This window comes from Hordeum vulgare, chromosome 1H (assembly GCF_904849725.1).
Source record: "Hordeum vulgare subsp. vulgare chromosome 1H, MorexV3_pseudomolecules_assembly, whole genome shotgun sequence".
Taxonomy (NCBI): domain Eukaryota; kingdom Viridiplantae; phylum Streptophyta; class Magnoliopsida; order Poales; family Poaceae; genus Hordeum; species Hordeum vulgare.
The window spans coordinates 95,937,396-95,948,289 of NC_058518.1; the positions used below are offsets into that span (position 1 = coordinate 95,937,396).

The following is a 10,894-nucleotide window of genomic DNA, read 5'->3' on the forward strand; positions in this document are numbered from 1 at the left end:
ACTTCGCGGAGGTACCTACATACCCTCCTCGTCTCTTTCGCAGAAGGTACCGGATGAGACGTAGTCTGTTTGTGAAGATTGTCACCGATTGTGAGGCCGCCTCGTATTATTTTACACGTCGTAGATCCGCCGCCGGTATCATGGGGTTTAGTGCATATCAAAAGATATCGACGGCAATGCGGGTACTCGCTTATGGCATACCCGCGGATTATACCGACGAGTATCTTCGCATTGGGGAAGATACAACCACGGAGTCCGTCCGTAGGTTTGCCAAGTTGGTCATCCGGTTGTATGGTGAGCAGTATCTCCGGGCACCAAACGAGGAAGATACAAAGAGATTAATGGAAATGAATGAAAAAAGGGGATGGCCGGGGATGCTTGATAGTCTTGATTGCATGCATTGGAGGTGGAAAAATTGCCCAAAGGCATGGCAGAGAATGTATTGCGGTAAAAGCCGTGATGCTACCATTGTTCTTGAGGCCGTAGCATCGGAGGACACATGGATCTGGCATGCATTCTTTGGGTTGCCGGGAACACTCAATGATATCAATGTCCTCAATAGATCTCCCTTGTTCAAAAGATTAATTTCTGGGGATGCTCCAGCTTGCAACTACAAAATCATGAACAATGAGTACTCAATGGGATATTATCTCACCGATGGCATTTATCCCGAATGGGCAACTCTTGTGAAGTCCATCAAGGAGAAAAATGGGGTGCCCTTAACAAGAAAACAGGCTCATTTCACCAAGGCACAAGAGGCAGCCCGCAAAGATATTGAGAGAGCTTTCGGTGTTTTGCAAGCAAGGTTTGCCATAGTTCGGGGTCCAGCAAGGTTTTGGGACAAAAAAACCTTGATGAACATCATGAAATGTTGTGTGATTCTACACAACATGATCCTAGAGGATGAGAGAGGGTTAAACCTCCCTTGTTTCTATGACAATGTTGGTACCCGTGTGCAACCGGAAAAAAAACCCTTCTCGCATACAAGTTTTTCTTGAAGCACATCGTGAGATCGAGGATGGAACCACTCATGGTCGGCTCCGGGATGATCTAGTAGAGCACCACTGGCATTTGGATGGGCGACGCATTGGCCCATGATGTATCTTTGTTTTACTTTTCTATGTCCTATTTGATTCGAACAATTGTTGTTATTTGCTCAAACATTGTTGTAATGATTTGAATGATTATTGTTTTATTCGGTGTTGTAATAATAACTAGAATGATTATTGTTTTATGTCAAATGTGATTGAATTTGTGATATGTCATATGATGAAATGTGATGAAATGTGTGATATATGAATGACAGTTTTAAGATTTGGGGTTGTGGCAAAGACTAGAACCCTCAAACTCAACCCTTATAACGGCCGTTATAAGGGTTGGGTTTGAGGGTTATAGTCTTTGCCTCAACCCTAAACCTTAAAGGTGTTAAAAATGTGTAATTCTCAACCCTTAAAACTGATTTTTGTTTTAAGGGTTTGAGGGTTATACTCCCTCTGTTCCATAATATTTGTTGTTGGGGAGAACTAGTTTAATTCTTCCCAACAACAAATATTGTGGTACAGATGGAGTACTACAGATGCTCTAAGTCAACCTGACGCGGTGCAACGGGCGGTTCCTTTAATGCGGTCGTTTTATCCACGTGGAACCATCCCATTTGCGGGAGCCCCGCACATCTGGCTTCCCATTGGTCCACATCACCCGCCTCCACGTCTCCCCGAAAAGCAGCTCCACATCCCTTCCCCTTCTAGTTCTCGAAGCCCTTAACCCGCGAGGCGAGAGGGCCAGCCACTGAGGAAGACGGCGACGGCGGCGACGACGACGAGGAGGAGGTCGGCAGTACCGCAGGGGCATACGCGTGGATTCGCGAGCCGCGGGAATCCTGATCCTAACTCCTAGCCGGTGGGTTGAGGGGGAGGTCGAGCGGGACCCGGCGAGGTGGGGATGGCGGCGCCGCGGAGGAGCGGGGCTCGGCTCGCGGCCGTCCTCGCGCTGCTGCTGCATCTCGCGGCGGTGATCGAGGGGTAATGCTCGGAACAGTTGTCGATCCTCGCGTAGTTTCTTCGAGATCTTATACCACCCCCCCCCCCCCCCCCCCCCCCCTCCGCGGATTCAGCGCTGATCTCTCGATCCAAGTGCGAGTTCTATGTGATTCAAATATCGGATTGGCATTTGGAAGCCGCTGAAAATTGCGTGGTGTTTTTGTTGGTGTGGATCAGGAAGAGCTTCTACGACGTGCTGCAAGTCCCCAAGGGCGCGTCGGAGGATCAGATCAAGAGGTCGTACCGCAAGCTCGCGCTCAAGTACCATCCTGATAAGAACCCTGACAATGAGGAGGCTACCAAGCGATTCGCCGAGATCAATAATGGTACTAATCCTGTGTTAGGACTTACGAGCAAAAGGATTGAAATTCCACTCGCTGAGCTTGAATAATTCGATTTAAGGGGATCTATGTTTGAATGTGTTGTTACCATGCAGCTTATGAGGTCTTGACGGATCAGGAGAAGAGGAAGGTCTATGACCGGTATGGTGAGGAGGGGCTGAAGCAGTTCCAAGGCGGGAGAGGAGGAGGCGGCGGAGGGATGAACATGCAAGACATCTTCAGCAGGTGAGGACAAAAATGTTGCCTGGCATCTGTCATTTTAGTAGCTCCTCAATCTCAGTATGCCATGTAGACAGTGTGTGTGACCTATTTTGAGCTATCACAATGTACTAGTATGTAATAATTTGCTATCTATGCAAGTTTAGAGATGTCAAAATACATAGGAAAAAACTGTCGACTTAGAAGGTAGAAACAATCTGTCACTAGGCCATAATGTGTACATGCTTGCTGGTGATTCAACTAAACATGTTCCGGACGCCCTTACATTGCTGTACATATCAAGAGAGATATTACATCACATGGATCTTTTGTTTACAGATATAGGGAACTGTCAAAATTTTATTTGCTCGTCAATCGATAGGGAATATGGTAATTCATATGACCGTGTTGAATACATGAAGATTGGCATGTACTTAAGTAGTGAAATGACACTCCTGTTTGAGTAGAAATATTCCCTGAGCTGCCCATTCATGTATTGTTAGATCATAGATCATGTGGTTCCCATTCTGTAGGGTCTGGCAGTGTCAACCATAGATATATCAAACATTTCTAATATTTGTATTGAGTGTTGACATATGCACCAGTTTTGTGTTTGTCGTTGATCCAAGAGATCATGTTCAGGGTTATTACAACAACAACAACAACAACAACAACAACCAAGCCTTTAGTCCCAAACAAGTTGGGGTAGGCTAGAGGTGAAACCCATAAGATCTCGCAACCAACTCATGGTTCTGGCACATGGATAGCAAGCTTCCATGCACCCCTGTTCTTGGCTAGTTCTTTGGTGATACTCCAGTCCTTCAAATCTCTCTTTACGGACTCCTCCCATGTCAGATTCGGTCTACCGCGACCTCTTCTGACATTATCGGCACGCTTTAGCCATCCGCTATGCACTGGAGCTTCTGGAGGCATGCACCGAATATGCCCAAACCATCTCACACGATGTTGGACAAGCTTTTCATCAATCAGCGCTACCCCAACTCTATCTCGTATGTCATCATTCCAGACTCAGTCCTTGTGTGGCCACACATCCATCTCAACATGCGCATCTCCGTCACACCTCCATCTTGACATGCGCATCTCCGCCACACCTAACTGCTGCACATGTCGCCTTTTAGTTGGCCAACACTCAGTGCTATACAACAGTGCGGGTCGAACCGCCGCCCTATAGAACTTGCCTTTTAGCTTTTGTGGCACTCTTGTCACAGAGAATGCCAGAAGCTTGGCGCCAGTTGATCCATCCGGCTTTAATTCGATGGTTCACATCTTCATCGATATCCCTATCCTTCTGCAAGATTGACCCAAATATCAGAAGGTGTCCTTCTGAGGCACCACTTGCCCATCCAGGCTAACCACCTCCTCCTCCTCGTGTCTAGTAGTACTAAAACCGCACTTGATGTACTCGGTTTTAGTTCTACTAAGTCTAAAACCTTTCAATTCCAAGGTTTGTCTCCATAGCTCTAGCTTCCTGTTGACCCCCGCGGTCCGACTATCATCGACTAGGACCACATTGTCCGCAAAGAGCATTCACCATGGGATATCTCCTTGTATATCCCTTGTGACCTCATCCATCACCAATGCAAAAAGATAAGGCTCAAAGCCAACCCCTAGTGCAGTCCTATTTTAAGCGGGAAGTCATCAGTGTCGCCATCACTTGTTCGAACACTTGTCATAACATTATTGTACATGTCCTTGATGAGGGCAATGTACTTTGCTGGGACTTTGTGTTTCTCCAAGGCCCACCACATGACATTCCGAGGTATCTTATCATAGGCCTTCTCCAAGTCAATGAACACCATATGCAAGTCCTTTTGCTCCCTGTATCTCTCCATAAGCCGCCATACCAAGAAAATGGCTTCCATGGTCGACCTCCTAGCATGAAACCAAACTGATTTTTGGTCACGCTTGTCATTCTTCTTAAGCGGTGCTCAATGACTCTCTCTCTCATAGCTTCATTGTATGGCTCATCAGCTTAATCCCATGGTAATTAGTACAACTTTGAACACCCCCCTTGTTCTTGAAGGTTAGTACTTAATATACTCCGCCTCCATTCTTCTGGCATCTTTTCTGCTCGAAATATGAGGTTGAAAAGCTTGGTTAGCCATACTATCGCTATGTCCCCGAGGCCTCTCCATACCTCAATGGGGATACAATCAGGGCACATCGCCTTGTCTCCTTTCATCCTTCTTAAAGCCTCCTTGACCTTCGACTCCTGGATTTGCCGCACAAAACGCCTGCTAGTATCATCGAAGGAGTCATCCAGTTCAATGGTAGAGCTCTCACCCCTCAACATGGGAACGGGCGACCTGGCCCCGGGCCCAACCCTGTGGCCCCGAGGTCAATATGTGAGGCCATGGGTCGGCCTCATTTCATTGAGAATTTTGTGGCCTCACTGACCCATTGGGTACATGAGGTCGACCCAAAACCCAACAAGGTGTAATATTTCCACATATGAATCAACTCTTGGAAGATTCATCTCAATAATTTCTACTAGCGGCAAAATGGTGCGAAATGAATGAACTGAATTATCTGAATCAAGGAAAGAAATGTGGAACCAGTAGTTTCTACTAGCTTCAGAGTTCAGACTAGCACGTCACTAACTAAGACTCTAAATAAATGTTCATCCAGTAAACAGTATATGAGTATATATACTAGTGTAGCACAAGTGTGAGAAAAGAGATCACAGTCCCTACAGTCTTCTACAGACAAAAATGGCAACCATAACCTGATGAAATTTGCCATGGACCCACTCTAAACAACAAACTCATCTCGCCCTGCCTAGCACAAATCAAGAGCACTGATCAACAAGGGTCCGTCCTCTGATACTATCTAGCAGCCAGGTTTACCACTCTTCAATAATAAAGACTAAAACACTGGTAGCCAGGAACCAACTTGTCATCAGGGAGTAACAAGAAACTGGCACCATCTGGACGACCAAACCTCATACCGCCATTGTTGCTCCTCCATGAATCTCAACTCCAGCGCAAGCGGCGTTGCAAGGACTTGTTTGCACCATTAGGAGTTCATTAGGACATGGAGAGTGGCTCGCACCAGGGGTCTCAGACAGGTAGGCGACAATCTTGTTATTATTTAGCAGGGAGGAATGCCGGCGGCAGAAGACGGTCGGTGTCGAGCGGCGCAGAGACGGTCGGGGGCGGGCGGCGGCGATAGAGATGGGTTGGGGGGCAGTCAGGGTTGGAAGAGATCGGTCGGGGGGGGGGGGGGCAAAATTGGTTGGGGACTAGGGCGTACCTCTCATCTGCTGGGTTGACCGTGTGATCCATCAGGTGGCACAGTGCCGGCTCCACTGACCCATGTATTGCTTAAGGCCAACCGCCTATCCCACTGCCTTGACATTTTGGGCCGAGTCAGTGACCCGGCCCATTCCCATCTTGACCCCCCCCCCCCCCCCCCCCCACAATTGAACAGCTGTCAAAGTACTCCCGCCATCTACGCTTAATCTCGTTCAGGGTATATTAGTGGAATTATTTTCTTTTCAGCACATGGGCTCATGCAATTAGAATCAATTGTCCTAAGGATCAACAACAGCATAGCTGGCCAACTAAACTTCATATGTGCATGCATCACTTGTGAAGTCGTGGTATACACAGATGAGGAGTGTTTCTTGTGCTGAAGCACCTAATTGAAATAAAATAAAATCTGTGGATATATTTCTCTGATGTTGCCATTTTCTAAAGCTGTTAAAATAATTCAGTAATAACCTGGATGGAAACAATGCATACTAATCATCTATTTGTGTTTGTTATATTTGTTTCACATGAATTTCCAGATTTAGTGATCATTTTCTCTTCTTTCACAAACTTCTCCAGCTTTTTCGGAGGAGGTGGTGGTGGTATGGAAGAGGAGGAAGAACAGATCATAAAAGGTGATGATGTGATTGTTGAACTGGATGCTTCACTAGAGGACCTGTACATGGGGGTTCATTAAGGTAACCAATTTGCATGACTGGTGAACTGGAAATATATTGCTAAGTTACGTATTCCAAATTAACACATAGATACTAGATCACATGCTGCACCTACTTGGTAGATAACCTAATCGCTATTTTGGTAGCATGACGTGATTTTTCACTAAGTACGTAGGCTGCCTGCACTATCAATGCTTAATTGTGAGCAGCACAAATTTTACTTTGCTATTTTTGTCGACATTGATAGTTTGGAGAGAAAAAAACATCATAAAACCAGCACCAGGAAAGAGACCGATGCAACTGCAGGAATGAAGTTACCACCGTCAAATTGGTCCTGGAATGTATCAACAAATGACCGAGCAGGTATTTTCCTAATTTACATGCTATGTTATTCTGCGGCTGATGTGGTTTAACGTACTGAAAACAACACGTTTCATGCACATCTTCTGTGATCAAATTAAGTTTTCTTAATCATTTCATTATTGTTTTTTCCACCCAGTGATAGGGTATCTTTTTGTCTTCTTCAGGTCTGCGACCAGTGTCCAAATGTGAAGTATGTACGAGAAGGTGATTTTTTGACCGTTGATATTGAGAAGGGTAGCAAGATGGACAGGTATGAAGCAGCTGCCATGTTTTATGTCCAGTACTTAACCTTGGGTCAATTGAAAATATATCTGCTGTAACTGATCACTTAGTTGCATATGGTTACTCAAGACTTGAGAACGTGAATTATTTAGGCAAACTTGCTGGTTTATTTCTTGCCAGTTACACTATAACAGTTAGCAAAGAAGAAACCTGCAGATAAGATGCCAGTACGATGTGTATGTATTGATTAAATCTCATGAATAGCTACTTCGAGGGGTCATCATCAGAATATTATTTTAGTCTATTTTTGAAATGTTGTGCCTGAACCATTTGTCTGAACCTAATATCTGTACATTTGCCACTTTCGATGTGAACTGTGATTACATCTGATTTCCTGCACAAGGTTATGACAATGGTAAATAAGTTACCACATGGTCAAGAGATGATTGGATGGAATTGCTTAAGTTGACAAGTTGTTTATCATGATGCAATGGATCCGTTGTGATATGCTCACTTTACTGCATAGATGTTTGACTTAGCACTGTCATTTGATATTTCAGGAGGTTTCATTTTCGAGGAAGGAGAGCCTAAGATTGATGGAGAACCTGGAGACTTGAGAGTTTGTTTTTCCTCCTTTCCTTGGTTGGTTGCAATTAGTGTGGGAAATAATTGTGTGACTAATTTCATCCTGAAAAAATGATTCATGAGCAGTTCAGGATTCGGACAGCACCACATGGACCGCTTCAGAAGAGAAGGCAACGATCTACATGCAACAGTTACAATCTCCCTGGTACTGTCTGTCTGCCCTGTCTCTTATGCTATTACAATTAACATTAAGACTAGTTAGTGCGGAGAAAATTAGTGCAGCTTGTAGCTTCATTGGAGTATCTTCACTCCGTAAAGAAATATAAGAGCGTTTAGATCACTACTTTAGTGATCTAAACGCTCTTATATTTCTTTACGGAGGGAGTACTTATGTAAGAACCAAAGAAGTTATATCAAAACTGGATGAGTTTGATGCTATCACATCTCTGTAAATTGGGCACTCATTACTCCAGTTATATATCCTCGCTACATCCTACATCGATCAGTGTAATCTCAAAGGATTGTTGCAACATTTCCATTTCAAAAGTGATCACTTTAACATCTAGATTCCATTTTGGGACGTTAGGGTTTCTGCTGAAAATTAACAGTAAACTCTAGATCAACTTGGGGCAAATGTCATATTTACCTTCCTGTGTTGCAGTATGGACCTTTCGCGCCAAAAACTCGAGTTCCTTTTGCATTGCCTTTTTGATGCTGTTATTTAGTTACTTGTATGTTGTGTATTTGTCATCCTCTGAATCCACTTTCTTTAATCCACCAAATTTCTTTCTTTCAATATGGTGTACTGAGTCTGTTCTACATATCTGATGATTTGTTTACCTTTCGGTGCTACAGCTCCAAGCTCTGGTTGGATTCGAGAAGAACCTCAAGCATCTTGACAACCATTTGGTCCAAATCGGCTCGCAGGTAAGTCAACCAATCCTGAACGGTACACCATTTTTTTGACATCCTGTAGGCTACTAAGCTCATCTGCATCTAATCTACTCTGCTCCATCACAAATTGTTAGGGTGTTACCAAGCCCAAGGAGGTAAGGAAATTCAAAGGAGAGGGCATGCCATTGCACCAAAGCAACAAGAAAGGCGATCTGTATGTGACATTCGAGGTGTTGTTCCCGAAAACTCTGACGGACGACCAGAAGGCCAAGCTGAAGGATGTTCTTGCATAAGAACTGCCTATTTTTCACTTTGTGCTGCAGCTAGTTGTTTGAGGTGTACCTCAAGGAAATTTTCCAAGTAGCTTGCATAGGAAGAAGCACCAATGGTGTTGCCTTTCTGGTGGGTGTATGTGATTTTCCGTTGGTAATATTAACTGCTCAATTTTTAGCCCCTTTTCCACTTGGATGCTCTTTTAACAGATCTGTAGTATTAGAAAGTCAATGAATTTGTACCAGAATATTTGTACTCCTGGAATACAATGTCTATAGAATTGTAGCTTACACTCACCAACTTATTTGCTTATTTTACAACGCAGTTGGCAGTCTTTAATGTGTACTGATTACTGCAGTAAATGATTTGCTTATCTTTACTACTCCCCCCGTTCCTAAATATAGGTCTTTTTAGAGATTATACTAGTGGACTACATACGAAGCAAAATAAATGAATCTATATTCTAAAATATGTCTATGTACATCCGTATATAGTCTTCTAATAAAATCTCTAAAACTACTTATATTTAGGAACAGAGGAAGTAGTAAACTTGCACGTGCAACACACGTCTATACTAACACATATGTTATCAAATATTTGTAGTTATAAAAATTCAATTTGTGGAATGAATAAGGATTTTCAGAGATGGTAAGTACATCATTTTTCAAAACATTTTTAGGATAACAACTTATTTATTTTAAGTGCATTGTGACCAGTTACACCAAGATGGAAAATTGATTTGAACATTGGGCAAAAAATGGCTCTTCATATATCAAACAAGGTGTCCGAGCCGGTGAAAGCAACAATTAAAAACTAAGAGAACAACATCCATTAGCTGTCATAAGTATCTTATCAGCTCTTGTCTTTTTCCGCATCGATATCCTTCATCCGGGCACGGGCACCCAACTGGTGTCAAGCTTGCTTTATGCCTTATACACCTTCATCTCGTCTATAACTTTTATGATCACAACCAAACTAAGAGAACAACATCCATGCATGGCATATGGTCCAATATTGCTCAGAGGTCACACAATGAACATAATATAATGTACTACTAATCACAATGCCCAACCATGTTATGATTTTTATAGAATAACTTCAAACTTGACTGTGAGATACTCATCTACACCAGGTCGATAATGCGTAAAACTACATTGAAAAGAGAATATAAAACCAAGTAATAAAAGTTGTTATTGCTCTACTAAAAAGAATCAATTGTATACAACACTATCTTATCTCCATTGAAATATCTTCACCAAGATATAACAAATTCGTAAAAAGGACAATAATCTCTACCGAACATATACATGTCGTTCAACACCCTCTCATAATCAAAACTTGACCAAGTTAAGATTACGTTTAAATTCTTCAAACAGTCTTATAGGTAAGGCCTTTGCAAATCCATCTGCAACCTGATCTTTTGAGTGAACAAACCTGATTTTCAATTCCTTGCTAGCAACCCTTTCTCTTACAAAATGATAATCAATTTCAATATGTTTTGTCCTTGCATGAAACAGGGTTAGTAGATAAATAGGTAGCACCAATGTTGTCACACGAGAGAGATGGAGTTTGTGTGTGACATATCCCAAGCTCTCTCAACATAGAGTTTACCCAAATAATTTATGTTTGCATTTGCTAATGCCTTATACTCTCCTTCAGTACTAGACCTTGAGACTGTGGCATGTTTCCTTGCACACCAAGAGATCAAGTTGGGATCAAAAAACACTACAAAACCTCTTGTTGAACGTCTGTCATCCAAGCATCCTGTCCAGTTAGAATTGGAGAAAGCACTAACAAGGATAGATGATGACTTGTTCAAAGTCAGACCAACACTCAGAGTATCTTTTACATATCTCAGTATATGTTTTGCAGCAGACCAATGAACAGTAGTAAGTGCATGAAGAAATTGGCATACTTTGTTTACAGCAAAAGAATATCAAGTCTAGTGAGAGCCAAGTACTGAAGTGCAACTACCAAACTCCTATATTTGGTGCCATCCTCTTGACTCAAAAGTTCACCTTCTGTTAGAG

At 43.0% G+C, this 10,894-nt stretch overlaps 1 protein-coding gene across 1 annotated transcript; it reads left to right on the plus strand.

Annotated features, from left to right (window-relative positions):
* The first annotated feature begins 1,709 nt into the window (after positions 1 to 1,709).
* LOC123426059 (dnaJ protein ERDJ3B) lies at positions 1,710 to 9,160 on the plus strand. Its single transcript, XM_045109838.1, is given in 11 exon segments — positions 1,710 to 2,021; positions 2,217 to 2,365; positions 2,476 to 2,605; positions 6,430 to 6,537; positions 6,761 to 6,890; positions 7,055 to 7,165; positions 7,690 to 7,731; positions 7,824 to 7,847; positions 7,849 to 7,902; positions 8,553 to 8,624; positions 8,726 to 9,160. Coding segments are annotated over 11 exon segments (1,059 nt in total). The 5' UTR covers positions 1,710 to 1,941; the 3' UTR covers positions 8,885 to 9,160.
* The last annotated feature ends 1,734 nt before the right edge of the window (positions 9,161 to 10,894 follow it).